The 15,243-nt window shown below is 45.6% G+C and overlaps 1 protein-coding gene across 1 annotated transcript in view; it reads left to right on the top strand.

The window, feature by feature from the left end:
• The window catches only part of LOC138830117 (slit homolog 1 protein), a 147,215-nt gene that overhangs the window by 113,071 nt on the left and 18,901 nt on the right, over positions 1 to 15,243 (top strand). The window contains exons 21-25 of the mRNA XM_070026523.1: positions 1,091 to 1,223; positions 2,265 to 2,333; positions 4,194 to 4,265; positions 5,874 to 5,945; positions 6,724 to 6,795. Of these exons, the coding sequence (XP_069882624.1) occupies positions 1,091 to 1,223; positions 2,265 to 2,333; positions 4,194 to 4,265; positions 5,874 to 5,945; positions 6,724 to 6,795 (418 nt within the window). The remainder of the gene's footprint in view (positions 1 to 1,090; positions 1,224 to 2,264; positions 2,334 to 4,193; positions 4,266 to 5,873; positions 5,946 to 6,723; positions 6,796 to 15,243) is intronic.

Below are 15,243 nucleotides of genomic sequence, written 5' to 3'. Positions count from 1 at the left end.
CCTCCATATGCAATGAGACCGACTTTCTATCCCAGTTCTGGGGCTTAAACTCAGGGCCTTGTGCTCTCACTGGCTTTTTGTTTTCTTTTCTCAAGGCTGATGCTCTACCATTTGAGCCACACTTCTACTTTTTGTTAGTTAATTGGAAATAAGATTTTCACACTTTCCTACTTGGGCTAGCTTCAAATCAGGATCCTCAGATCTCTGCCTTCTGAGTCAGTAGAATTTCAGGCATGAGCCACAAACATGAGTGATATTTAGTGAGTAAATGAATGGACTGATGAAGTGGTGGTCAAGGTTACATCTGCCAAACCTGGACCTAGACCTTATAAGTTTCTGGCCAGTCTATGACAAACCATTCAACCTCTGCAGAGTTAGGCTGGGAAGATGGCTCAGTGGTAGAGCGCTTGCCTTGCATGCCTGAGGCCCTGGGTTCGATTCCTCAGCACCACATAAGCAAAATGAAAAAAAGCCGGAAGTGGTGCTGTGGCTCAAGTGGTAGAGCTCTAGCCTTGAGCTGAAGAGCTAAGGGACAGCGCCCAGGCCCAGAGTTCAGGCCCACAACCGGACCCAAAAACAAAACAAACAAACAAATCAACCTCTGCAGAGCTCAGTGAGGTAGAAATTCATTCATTCATTCATTCTCTCTCACTCTACTTGGCTGGCTGCTTGCTGCTGGCATTATTCTGGGTGCTGGGCTTTTTCAAGGAACAAATAAGAAAATAAGGACACAACTCTCTGTCCCCACTGCGTGCATCCTATGGGGTGATAATGGCAGCATTTTACTGCATTGGTACCATGTGAGGCAGCAGTAGCTGCTGAAGAAAGAGCGTGGCTGCATCCTCCTCTCCTGCCTTGCTCAGGCTCAACGTGGGTTTGAGGCAGGAGCGAATCAGCCTGGGCCTATTTTACCTGTGAAGCTACTCTAGGAGATGTCCTCTCTTGGTGTTGGGGATGATATGCAAGCAGCAAAAGAGACTGCACGGTGGCTGAGGTAGTGTCAGACATGGGCTTCTGTTTTGGTGCCAGCAGCTTGGCCCAGCCCATAGGAGACCCAAGCTGAACCAGGACACTGTACCTCTCTCCCCAGGTCAGGAGGAGGGAAGCTGCTTGCCCCGCCCCCAGTGTCCCCAGGAGTGTGCCTGTCTGGACACTGTGGTCAGATGCAGCAATAAGCACCTCCAGGCTCTGCCCAGGGGCATCCCCAAGAATGTCACAGAACTGTGAGTAGCCCCAAGCCTTGCCTCCTCTTGTAGGCTAGGGGAGAAGATGGAGGGGGTGTTTCCTCAGAGTTGGGAGCATAAGGCAGGGAGGGGTGGAAGGATATGTAGGAGCAGGTGGGGCTGACTGGGAGGAAGGTTAGGGCTTCACACACAGCTCTGGTTCCACTTCCCTCCCTGTACAAGTCCTCCTGGCAGGGCTTCACCTCTTTAAACTAAGCTCTTCCTTCCCACCAGGTAACTTGGAGGGATGGGTGGGGTTGCAAGAGATGGGGGGAGAATGATGCTGGGGTGACATTGATCAAGATGCATTATTCTCATAAACCGACATGTTGAATTGAAGGAAACCCCTCTGTGCAACTACTAAAGATAATTTTTAAAATGAAATAAAGAATAACATAAGCTAGGTGCAGATAGCTCACACAAGAGGCTGAGATCTGAGGATTGCAGTCCAAAGCCCAGTCTGGGCACAAAAGCCCCTGAGATTCTTATTTCCAACTGATCAACCAAAGGACCAGAAGTGGAGCTGTGGTTCAAGTGATAGGGTGCAATTCTTGAGTGAAAAAAAAGGGGGGACAGTGCTCAGGCTCTGAGTTCGAGCCTCCTATTCTGGCATTGGAAAAAAGAAAAGAGAAACAACATTATGTTTTCTAATGTCATCTCATGAAATTCTCCTCTGTCCTGGAAACTCATACAAATGTGATTTCTTTTTTACTAGTGGCATGAGTTGTCTATGACTGAGATAACAAACCCCCTTTTGTTGGAGATTTGAGATATTTCCATTTATGTTACATTCATGAAGGGCCGTAAGGTGGATGTCCCGTGGTGCCTCTGCCCGGGGCCTCCTAATAAAAGCTGCTCCTTTGCACCTCCACTGCCCTGCAGAGAAGCAGCTTTGCCTGTCGCCTGCCCCTCTGCTTTACTGCATGGTGTGGTGCGCACCTCTTGCTGTGGGTTTGATATCTGCGTTTACACCAGTAAACGTGGATGTAAATGTGGGTGACCATGGGGGAGGGGTGCACTCACCTCTGTGTTCTCTCTTAGCTATTTGGATGGGAACCAGTTCACGCTGGTTCCGGGACAGCTGTCCACCTTCAAGTACCTGCAGCTTGTGTGAGTATCTAGGCTTGAGGACCCCAAGTCTGCTTCAGAGGACAGGAGGGCTATCTCACTACTATGGCTTCAATTATCTAGGAATTCCCTCCCTATAAACCCCAACTCTGGGCCTGGACCTGTTTGAAAAATCCATCCTTTAGAAAACACCTGTGTTTGGGACTGGTTTGCCACCTTGTGGCCATACTTAAGAATTGCATCTTTGCAGGCCATGTTGGGTCCAACTTTTCACTTTTACAGACACCAACTCCCCCAAGCCTTTCTCCCTGATTGTTGTTCATGTGGGTAATGCTTCAAGGACAAGAGTCAGGTAAGAGTAGAGGGTGATGGGAAACTTCCTGGTCCAGCCTCAGGTCCCAAGCCAAATATGAAGTGAGGCCCTTATATGTTGATAACTAAGACTTGTCTAACACCTTCATCCTGTGGAAGTATACAAAATAGCCTCTGTTAATCCTAGAGGGTCAGCTATTTAGTACGTCACTCATTGGCCTCCATAAGAAAATCCATCTTAATGTGGCTTGGAGAGAAGTCTCTTACATACAGCATGTATGTTTGCCTGAGACCATTTGTGATACATCCGTTCTTTAGGAACTTTCTCTAGTGTAAATTGGCACATTGCTTCCCCCCTTGAGAAAGTTGCTATGAGAACAGTCCTGGCCGTGGATTGATAATAGGTCAAAGATTGGCTTGTATGAATAACTGGTACATAGAATTCTGTAACTCCAACTCATCTGTCTTTCCTTAGTGAACTTGAAAGTGTGTTTTCAGCAGCTTAATGGGGTACGGCTGGAATACAGTGTCTAGGGCTGCTGCTAGGGTGCTAGGAAAAGAGACCTCATAAGTTCCCCAGCCTTTCTGCTGTCTGAACCAAGGCAGCTGTACCAGTCGCCCAGATATTCCTGAGGAGGGGACCGAGCACAGATGCCAGGTAGATCATTCCAGTGCCTCTTCAAGGCTGAAATGCCTCCATTGCACCATCACAAAAAAGGACTTCAGGAAAGGGCTGGAATAGGCTTCTGGCAACACCAGAAGTTTCCATTTGGCTAGAAGAAGGTTCATTAGGAGGAGACAAACACAGAGCATATTGTTTTCCAATGTTTTGGAGCCAAAAGCTGTATGCAGTAGGCAGATATGAAGGCCTGTAGGTCACTGGCCTCCCCTAGATGGTTATGGTCTAGGGAGGATGCAGGAAAGATGGAGGGACAGGAGCTCCTGAAGTCACGGAAAGTGATGAGGATCCATCAAGGGAATGCAGGTGAGGACTGTGCCTCATAGAAGAAGAGCATGAGGAACCTGGGGCAGGGGCTGGGGCAAGGAGCATCTTGGAAAACAGGTCAATGGACCCTGGAAACAGGATGTCCAGGGCACAGAGGTGTAAGATGCTAAGAGTTTCAAGAAGTTTGGTAAATCAGGGTAATGCCAGGAGTACCTGGGTGGTAGCAGGGCCAAAATTTGATCCGTAGGCAGAAGAGATCTGGATTTTTGTTAAGGACATGACTGGGCAGATTTGTGTCATAGAAACAGTAACGTAGTGTCCACCCCTGAGAAGGTGAGCTAAGAGTCCAAGATCGAAACCAGGGGGAGATGAGGCTGGTTGGCACAGACAACAGACACTTAGGGAGAGGAAGCAGGTGTGAAACATGGTCAGAGGCACATATGTGATAGCAGATGGGTGTTTTGGGGTTGTAGGGAGCAAGGGGCACCAGGTTGGGTTCACTGAATGTCTTCCAGAAGAGATTTGTGGAGAGGGGAGATGCTGGGGCCACAGGGAGCAGCTGTCAGTGAGAATAGTAAGGCAACCTCCTGAAGTAGGTCAAGATTGAGTTCTTTTTTCCCCAAAGGATGCTCTTGCTTTTTCAGGGACCTGAGCAACAACAAGATCAGTTCTTTAAGCAATTCTTCCTTCACCAATATGAGCCAGCTGACCACTCTGTGAGTCCCAGCAGGGATGGGGGGGAGATGGGGACCATGGCTTCACACTATACTGGCAGACTCATCTGCCAGAATGGCTCAAGAACTGCAAGACTTTTAAAAATATCTGCCACTGTTTCTTAGTCTTTCGGCTAAGATCAAGTGTAAAATGCATTCTTCTATTGTGAAATGCAACACATAGTACAAAAAATGTCTACGTACCATTCCTTTGCAGGAACATTCCATATTTTCCTCATCCAATTTATTACTATGGTATTGGGATTGTCTTCAATCTGGATACTCCTGAGCAGGGACCCTTTGAACATTTTGATGCCCTAAACCTAGGAAAGTCTTATGCTGGCCGGAATTCTATCCCAAGCTGGTGATCAGAGGCCTGGACCAGCATCCCTTGTATTTGCCCGATGCATAAGATGGCTCTCCTTTCCCTCCCCAACATCTGCCTCATACAATATGTATCAAGAACTGAGGGGTTTTCCCTAGGGGCTATGGAGGTCACAGAATGGAGCCAGTCCCTGGGAAAGGAAGGGGCCGGGCCTCCACGAGCAGAGGGTGGGCCCAGGACATTTGGCAGGACAGGGGGCATTTGTCTGCCCTCAGGATCTGCTAGTCATCAGGTTCTCATTTCCTGGTATTAATGACAACCTAGTGATAATTCCTTCCTGCTGAAATTTAGCCTTGGAAGGGGCCCTGGGAGTAAAGCCACCTTAACCCAGAGCTGTGTTCCCAGCCTCAGATCCTACCTTCCAGAGACATTTGGCATTAACTGAGATTGTTGCCATTGTCACAAGCAGGAGGTGAAGGAGGGTGCTGGTAGTGTGTAGTAGGTAAAGGCCCGGAAGACTGCCGAGCATCCCTAAGTACCTAGAAGCACAGGAGTTGTCAACTGAGGTTGAGAAATCCTGGCTTAGCAACCCTGGCAGCCAAAAGATGGATGGATCTTTCCTTCTGCTGCAGATGGCTCATTTCTCTTAGTAACTGAGAAATCGTTTTATTGCCAGACATCAGTGGCTCACATGTGTAATCCTAGCTACTCAGGAGGCTGAGATCTGAGGATCACAGTTCAAAGATAGCCAGCGCAGGAAAGTCCGTGAGACTCTTTTTTTTTTTTTTTGTCGGCCGTGGGGCTTGAACTCTGGGCCTGGGCGCTGTCCCTCAGCTCTTCAGCTCAAGGCGAGCGCTCTACCACTTGAGCTACAGCGCCACTTCTGGTTTTCTGGTGGTTTCTTGGAGATCGGAGTCTCATGGTCTCTCCTGCCCGGGCTGGCTTTGAACCGCGATCCTCAGATCTCAGCCTCCTGAGTAGCTAGGATTACAGGCATGAGCCACCAGTGCCCGGCCATGAGACTCTTATCTCCAATTAACCACCAGAAAACCAGAAGTAGTGCTGTGGCTCAAAGCAGTAGAATGCTAACTTTGAGTGAAAAAGCTCAGGGACAGTGCCCAGGCTCTCTGAGTTCAAACCCCACGACAGATCAAACAAAACAAAACAAGAAAACCCACATGACCCCAGGGAAGTTCTTTCACCACTTAGAGCCTCGTTTGCTCCTCTATCAGATGAAGGTAGAACTACTTTCTTCTCCATGCTAGCCTCCTCCTTCCTCCCCACAGGATCCTCAGCTACAACGCCCTCCAGTGCATCCCACCTCTGGCCTTCCAGGGTCTCCGCTCTCTGCGCCTGCTGTGAGTCTCCCTGCAGTTCATTCCTCTAGGAAATCAGCCCCACCTTGGGCCCTGCCACAGACCTGCTGGGCAGAAAGGTCCTCAGATCAGAGCCCCAGTGTGGTCAGCGCTATGTCCAATCAAAGGAGTCCAGAACATGCTCCTTCAAGCAAACCTTTACAGAAGGGAGTGAACATGGAGGTGTATGTATGAGTGTGGAGGGGAGGGGTATCCACAGTAAGGTGGCCCTTCATTTGCATATGAGATGTCACTTAAAACTGAAAGTGTTTGTTTGCAAGAGCTCTTTGACCCTTTTCTTACAAGTTCCCTTGGTGACGTGTTTCCTTGTGACCCGAAACTTCTGTTATATCTATTATGGTGGCTCCTGCCAACCACTGGGGTCACAGTGGCCCATCTCTAGCTCTCACCTACAGGTTGTGTATCAACTTCCTTACCATGAAAAAGCTTGCTCTACCTCAGGCTCGCTGATTAAGAGAGGGAGGGCGTATGGAAACATGTGTCCTATGTCTGATATAAACTTGTGCTTGAGTTGTTAGCTGGCAAAAAGCGAGTCATCCCGAAGGACTTGGGGACAGGCTGGTCCTCAGACTGTAAGGGTTTCCTCTCCCTTGCTAGGGCCAGCGGGGGGGCGGGGGGGGAGGGGTGGAGAATATCTCTGGGCTGAGTTGAGGAACATTTCCCTCACAGCATGACTGAGAGAGGGCATGATGCCCTCTAGACAGAGGACTGGGCTTCCCCCTCCTTCAGAGCCTGACACCAGCAGCCGCTTTCTTTTCAGATCCCTCCATGGCAATGGCATCTCCACCCTCCAAGAGGGCATCTTCGCAGATGTGACATCCTTGTCTCACCTGTAAGTAACCCCAGCCCAGTTCTCTGGGCCTCTTTGGGTTTAAACAGAACTTGGATTCTGAGGGAGAGCCAGCCTCTCAGATTGTCAGAACTTGTGGCCTTAATCTTAGAATCAGCTTATGAACTTCCTACACACACACAACCGCTCAGGCTCTTTACACACTCACTGCTTCCCCAGCCACAACAATGGGGAAGGACAACAGCTCCTTCCAAGGTGGTAAGAAAAAGCATTTGTAATTGCTTCTCACTTCACCTGCATCAGCCAGTGTGACCCTCACTATGATGCTGTGACACAGGTACTGTTAGCCTCTCTTAGAGCATGAGCAAACAGGCCCAGAGAAAAGGAGAGGTTCGTCTAAACTGCACAGATGGTAGGTGGCTCATGCTAGGTACTACACCAGGGTTACGCTTCTAACTTCACACCAGAAGCTCATTACCTTCCAAAGTAGCATAATTGATATAGAATTGCTACTCAAGATATTTACCTGGTTGGTGTCATGATATGAGTAATGTCTAGAAGTATTATGCTTGATTCCTCAACAACCTAAACCCCTATGCTTGTCATTCTACCAACTAGAAAACAAAGCAATTCCACCCTTAGGCTGAACACCATACTAAATAACTCAGGGCTACTCTGGACTCATGGGAAGAGTACAGCGATTGATTAGTGATGTCTGCCATGGAATCAGGAGGGGAAATAGGGACTCAAATAAGCACTTACTGGTCAGTGCTGTTATAACATTGTCATAATTCCAAGTGCAGACAACCCATGTCCACCCATAGATGAATGGATGAACTAAAAGTGCCATATATAGACAGTGGGGTATAGTTATGAAAATAAAGGAGTTCTGACGCATGTTACATGGATAAACTTTGAAAACATGATTAGTGAAAACAAGCAGACACAAAAGAACAAACAGTATGATTCTGTGTAGGTAGTGAACCCTGAAGAGTCAAATAAATTCATAGAGACAGAAAGTAGAATTATGATTACCAGGAACTGGCTGTAAGGATACTGGGAGTTAGTACTTCTGAGCACAGCTTCTGTTTGGGTGATGAAGGAGTTTGGAAATAGCAGTGATGTTGGACAATACTATGAATGTTGTCAATATTGCTGAATTATACACTTGAAATGGTGAAAATGCAACTTTTTTTGGTAGTCTGTAGCCCAGACAAGCCTCAAATGCATGATCTTCCTGTTTCAACCTCCTGAGTGCTGGGATGATAAGAATGTACCCCCATGCCCAGCTTGCAAATTTTATGTATTTTTCCCCAAAGAAGTAAGGAAGCAAAGGACTGAGACAGGGACATCTTCACTCCAGAGGTGTGATGGGGCACAGTGCCATTGTCTTTCCTGACATTTTTTTTTTTTTGGTCATGAGGCTTGAACTCAGAGCGTGAGCACTGTCCCTGAGCTCTTTTGCTCAGTTTTCTGGTGGTGAATTGGAAATAAGAATCTCACAGACTTCTTGCCTGGGCTGCCTTTCAACCACAATCCTCAGATCTCAGCCTCATGACTAGCTAGGATTATAGACATCTGTCACCAGTGCCTTGCTCCAGGTATTTCTTGATACTCTTAGGGCAGTGTGCCTGGCCTGGTCCACTTGGACTGAGGGTGACTTATCCCTTTAGTTCTCTACATCACCCTCGGTTCCATCCCACCCCAAGGCCTAAGTGGGCAGGCAAATCCAGATCAGAGAGCTTTGGGGGTTCCCACTGTCCTTCTTGAAGTTCATGACTCAACCATCTCACTAGGTCTTCCCAGTTCTGAGTTTACCTTTCTCACATTTCAATCTCTAAAATCAGAGTGTATTTTAAAATGTTGTATGTGTTTAATATGTAATGGTTCTTCAGCCCTCCCAAAGCATATTACTTCATCGTGTATCTGACCATCTTAGACCTGAGGGAATAAAATAGAGGCCACTCCTGGAGGACCTGCTTGGGTCAAATACTGTTCTATCTGCTTCATCAGTGGTGTTCCATTTATTCCTCAGCCAACATAGCAAGTAGATTTTGTGTTTATACCAGCTCTGTAGAATTGGCAGGAACTATAAAGATTCCAGGACTGGACTGGACTCAGTAGGAAGAGTGCAGTGGTTGATTAGTGATGTCTTCCATGATAGTGGGAGGGGAAAGAAACTGTATCCTGGTTGGTTGGGTTAGTTGTTTTCATTTTCACTTATAGTCCTAGATTCTGAAAAGTTAAGCAGCTTTTCTAGGCCATTAAACTAGAAAATGACAGAGTTTGAATTTCAGGTGTGTCTGATTCCAAAGCTTGTGTTGATTCTTGACTCTGTTGCCTCCATAAAGATGTTCTATGAAAACAGAGTGAGTCAAATGCTAAGGAATTTACGAACACATGCTCTTTGCCCTCTGTGGCTAGCCAAACATTATGAAGGGAATTTGAAGGAAACAGTGGCTAACTCTAGGAAAAGTCTGAGGACCTTCACAGAGAAGGTACCTCGTGTGGTTATTGAGGAACTGTGAGTCTGCCATTCAGAGAAGGAGGGAAGGGCATCCAGGAAGAGGGAAGGACAAGCACAAAGGCATGGAACCAAGGCAATGAAATGTACATTTGGGATGTTGGTTTTTAGCAGTTACAATAAAGCTAGAGGGGATAGGACAGGTCAGGCTGGAGTCTAATGGGCAGCGGAGCCTCTGGGCAGAAGCCAGGCAGGGACAGGATTGCTTATTGTTCTGGCTTACTCACATTCATAGGGTCTTGTTTCTACCTGTGTTTGGTAATTTTTTTAAATTATGAATGCAATTTTGGGCTGGCTTTTTGTTTCTGTCACTTTTGTCCAAGATGGGACTCGAACTCGAACTTGTTTTCTGCTCATTGGCAGGTGCCCTAGCAGCTGAGTCAGGCCTCCACATCTGAGCTCAGTGTTGGTTGACATCCATCTTTAGAATTCTAAAGATACACATGGGAAATTCCGCTTTCCAGAGGGCAGCCTCTGCTGTGTGCCAGCCGCTGGGGCCCTTTCAGCCTCCTTTGAAAACCTCAGGACTGTGGTGTGTTATCTGCTTCAGTCTCCCTGCTTCAGGCCGGGACCTCTCAAGCACCTCGCTTACATTTCCTACATTCCATGGCTCTCTACCCTATGAGCCATGCTCCCCCAGTTGCATGGGATTTAATGGTGTCGTTAGATACCTCTCCTCTTTCCTCTTTATTTTTTTCCTCATGAGAATTTAATAACACATTAATACTTTCTAATCTGAGAGGCCAAAAGTCCAGAAGCTTTGAGGGAAGAGGTGACACTCACTGATCAAGATGCATTGTATAGTCAAGCACCGGTGGCTCACGCTTTAGATCTCAGGAGGCTGAGATCTAAGGATCATGGTTCAAAGCCAGCCTGGACATGAAAGTCCATGAGACTCTTACTTCAATAAACCACCCAGAAAACCAGAAGTGGCACTATGGATCAAGTGTTAGAGCTCTTGCCTTGACCTGAAGAGCTCAAGGGCAGTACCTAGGCCCAGAGTTCAAGCCCCATGACCCCCCCCCAAAAAAAGCATTGTACTCATAAATTGAATGTTGAATCAAAACCCCTTTGTGTCACTACTTAACCATACATTTTTTTTAAGTTCTAAAAAATCCAGGAAGTAAATCTGGGAAGTAAACAACACATATTCTGAGAAAACAGAAAACAAAAAATACAGTAACAAAGTTTGAAGCCAGGAGTTGGTGGCTCATGACTGTAATACTAGCTACTCAAGAGGCTGAGATCTGAGGATCACAGTTTAAAGCCAGCCCAGGCAGGAAAGTCTGTGAGACTCTCATCTCCAGTTAACCTCCAGAAAATTAGAAGTGGCACCGTGACTCAAAGTGGTAGAGTGCTAGCCTTGAGCAAAAGAACTCAGGGATAGCACCAGGCCCTGAGTTCAAGCCCCAAGACTGACAAAAAAAAGAAAGAAAGAAAGAAGGAAGGAAGGAAGGAAGGAAGGAAGGAAGGAAGTAAAGAAAGAAAGAAAGAAAGAAAGAAAGAAAAAAAGCCAGAAAAACCAAAGTTTGAGTGATCTTTTGGAGTATAGTGATCTCAAACCTGAAGCCAAATCCAATTTATAAGACATAAACTAATAATTAAAAAATCAGTTTGGCAATAATTGTAGAACCGGGCATAGTTCTTCCTGATTAGGTATGGTTGTTAATTGCACCTAAGTTCAATATCTACAGAACATAGCATCTACATGAAAGATTTCCTCCAATGGAGTGACTCCATAAATCAATTCTGCCTTGTATACCTGGGGCTTAAAATACAAAGTAATATTAGCCTGGAAAGTGCTGGAAAGACTGCTGGAATCCATCCATCCATTATCTCTGCTGTGCTGCAGAGCTATAAGAAGTCAGGAGTGGAAAAGGAATGGCATTGACTCCCTGTGTTACCTAGGCTTTACAAAGCCATATGCAAAAGCCATACACAAAAGTACCATGGCATAATACCAAGTCAGTTAATATTCCATGTTCCTGGCTAGGAAAGTGCTAGTGTTCCTGAGAGGCCCTCCCTTCCCAGCCGGACATTGTCGGGCTTTCTCCTACCACTGTTGGTGTGGACGTAGAGTGTGTGAAGTGAGGGAGCAGGAAGGATGGGTTCGCCACATTGAGACCTTTGGGCTATAATTCAGGATTCCAGACTTTAGAGCTTTAGGTCAGTCTTTCTTGCAGTGGGATCTCAGAGCATTCGAGGGCCTCTTCTTTCACCTGTACAAAAGTTATTTCTAAGTTTCTTGTTGTTATTGTTGGTGGTGGTGGTGGAGGTGTGTGTGCATGTGTGTGTGTATGTGTATGTGTGTGTGTGTGTGTGTGTGTGTGTGTGAGAGAGAGAGAGAGAGAGAGAGACTTCATGCTCTTGCTTAGGTTTTCTATTCAAGGCTGCCGCTCTACCATTTGAGCCACGACTACTTCCAGCTTTTTGCTGGTTGATTGGAGATATGAATCTCTTGGATTTGTATGGCTTTGAACCAGGAGCCTCAGATCTTAGCCTCCTGAGGAGCTAGGCTTACAGGTGTGAGCCACTGGTACCCAGATAGTTTTTGTTTGTTTTTAATGCTTTGAGTGTATCATACTGATTATCACTTGTCCTGAACTTCAATTTCATCTACTTACCTTTATGTTGATTTTTCAGTTAGGCCATCTTTCATCCATCTGTCTAGCCATGAATCCATTCATGTAGCCAGCTTTCTGGTATTTGTATCAAAATACCTGAGTTAAACCACTTTAAAAAACAGAAATATTGCCACGTGCCAGTGGCTCACATCTGCAATACTAGCTACTCAGGAGGCTAAGATGTGAGAATCACAGTGGAGGCCAGCCCTTGCAAGAAAGTCTGTGAAACTCTTAGCTCTAATAAATGACTCAGAAAAAAGGTGGAAGTGGCGCTGTGGCTCAAGTGGTAGAGTGCCAGTCTTGAGCACAAGAAGCTTAGGGACAGCGCCTAGGCCCAAAGTTCAAGGCCAGGACTGGCAAAAAAAAAAAGGCAGAAATGTTTACTTTGGCTCACCATTTCAGAGGTTTTAGTGCATAGTTTGCCCGCTGTGTTGAGTTTGGACCTATGGTAGGGCCAAACATCATGTGGGAGTGTGTCAGGTAAAGCTGCCCAGCCCATGTCAGCGGGAAGCAGAGAAAGGAAGAAGAGAGGATGAGGTTCTAATATCCCCTTTCTAGGCACCCTAGCCCTTACCTCCCATAAGTACCAGCAGCTGGAGGCCAGGCCCCCAACACACAGGCTTTAGAAGATATTCTAGATCAAAGTTCAAGTCTGATTAAGATCTAGTTTAAGTCTGAACTCTGCTAGATCCTCTGTGAGGGCTCCTGGGCCCACTGTCCACGGCTGCTGTATGCACAGCACAATCTACCATCGGCTGGAAGCCTGGATCTCAAATTTATTCAAAATTAGGTGTCAATCAGTATGGAATGATTAAGTAAACTGTGGCATGCTGTGTGACCAAACATGTTAAATATTTAATATGTTTAATATTATTAAATATTAAATAATATTTAAACAAATTTATTATTAAATAATTAAATTTATTAATCAATTAAATAATTTAATTAATTAAATTTATTATTTAATTAAATTTAATTAAATATTATTATAAATATAATATTAAATAAATATTAAATGTTAAATATATTAAATATGTTAATATATTTAATATTATTAAATATTTAATAATGGTAATTATTTGCTGATGAAATGCAGGATAAAATGTTTAACATGCTGTATGTTTGTACACAAGAATTGTAAAGTTCTGTTCCTAGTGGTGTTTAGGATGCTGAGGCAGGAGGATCATAAATTCAGGGCTGAGCACCCTGTCTAGAAAAAAAGGCAGAGATAGAGAGAGACAGACACAGACAGACAGAGACAGGGGGATAAACACTAAAATTCCATCCATTACATTTATGTATGAGGATGTAATTCCATCAATTACATTATAGATGATGATTCTTTTCTTCTCATATTTCCTTGACACGGAGGGTTTGTGTGCTCTTGTGCCCTGCAGGGTCATTCTGCAGACACAGATGCCATCTAGTACTGGCCTATCAGGGCATAGTGGTTCTTGGCCTCAAAGATCTGTGTCTACTGCCTAAGTACAGAGAAAGGAGTCAGTCCTGACACAAACTGCCTAGGGGGAGGGGGCGCTCCGCAGAGGAGATTTTAGTGTCTACATGGAGAAGGCTGAGGCTGCATTCCATGAATAGAAGCCGGGCAGCGCCTTGGCATGAGCAGGCAACAGCTCCTGTTTCAGCTCCATCCATGTTACACCAAACACCAACAACACAGCAACATGGGGCTATTTATACTTTGCTCAGTGCACCTAAGTCCACACTCCTTTTGGGCTGACCAGTGGCTTGCCTGCTGTTCTCCAACCCCACTGAACTATCAGTCAATTATATCTAGGTCTTTGGAGTTCACAGTTTTCTTTTGTTTTGAAGTGCTAGGGCTAAAACCCCAAGACCCTGAAAAGCTAGGCAAGCCCTCTCCCACTGAACTGTACCTTGGCCTGTCCTTTACTTTTTATTTGTTTATTTATTTAGACAGGGTCTTATTGTATAGCCCAGGTCAGCCTTAAAATCATGATCATCCTCTCTCAAGCTTCTGAACCTTTTTCAGCATTTTTGATGTACATATATAAATTGTACTCAAAGATGTTTTCATTGGAGAAAGTGAATTGGAAGTACTACTGAAGAGAGAGCCTTGAAGTCCTTAGCTGTAAAAACCCAGCCCTGGATAAGTTTGAAATGTTGGAAGTCAGGCATGGTCAGAGAGTCTGCTTCATACAGAAATGAGTCGAGCTAAGATTTCAGATAGCTTTTATATGGCTTTGGCCTCATGGTTTGTTTTGTTTTGTTTTGTTTTGGGCCTCATGGTTTTTATTATTGAGAAGGAAGCCAGTGGCTCGTGCCTGTGGTCCTAGCTACTTGGGGAGCTGAGATCTGTAGATTGAGGTATGATGCCAACCCATACTTCTAATTAATCAACAAACACTGGAAGTGGAGATGTGGCTCAAGTGGTAGAGTGCTAGTATTGAATGAAAAAGCTAAGTGTCAGTGCAAGGCCTTGAGTTCAGTACTGGCACACACACACACACACACACAGAGATATCTGGTGAGTGTGAGCATTCAAAATACACCATACACTGGAGATTTAAAGCTCAAAGCATCTGCCTTCCTTCATGTCTATGAGGCCCCAGTGTTGCTCAGTGGGGCCAGGATATTGTCTCACTCACCAGTGGTCAGGATGGATGGATGCTGTTGGTACAGAAGATAGAAAAATTAAGCCTATGTCAGGGGTTTGTACCTGCCTTGATTCCCAGGGCATCCATTCTAGATGATGTGTATTTGTCTTTCCTCCCCTCTAGCTTGCAGGCTCTTTATTAAATTGTAACGTGAGCTTCAGAGGTTTGGGGCAAGCTGCTCAAAGTCACCCCTGAGCAAGGAGCAGCTGTGATGGGAACGGAGTCCAAGTCTTGCGCGGCCTGTTTTGTAAGATGGCATAGCGTCAGCAGTGCTATTTTGGGGAATTCCTACTCGGAGGCACTGCCTGTATCAGTCTATGTGCATCTCTGGGAGCTGTCCACTTCCTCTGTTATTCCAGAAATAAGTAGAAAATGGCAACACATCCATTGGTGACTTAATGAACATGCCAGTGCACGTTAACTTTAGACAGCTTTACAGTTTCAAAATAAAGTTGATATTGATAAACTAGTACAAGGCACTGATTTTTTTTTTCTGGTCCTGGGGCTTGAACTCAGGGCCTGGATGCTATTCTTGAGCCTCTTTGTGTTCAAGGCTAGCAATCTACCACTTCAGCCACAGAGCAACTTCTGGCTTTTTCTGAGTAGCTTATTAGAGATCTAAGAGTCTCATGGACTCTCCTTCCTGGGCTGGTTTCAGACCATGATCCTCAGATCTCAGCCTCCTGAGTAACTAGGATTACAGGTGTGA

This window comes from Dipodomys merriami, unplaced genomic scaffold (genome assembly GCF_024711535.1).
Source record: "Dipodomys merriami isolate MVZ:Mamm:240054 unplaced genomic scaffold, mDipMer1.0.p SCAF_184, whole genome shotgun sequence".
Taxonomy (NCBI): Eukaryota; Metazoa; Chordata; class Mammalia; order Rodentia; family Heteromyidae; genus Dipodomys; species Dipodomys merriami.
The sequence above is the reverse complement of the archived record's forward strand: the minus strand, read 5'-3'. Positions and strand labels throughout refer to the sequence as shown.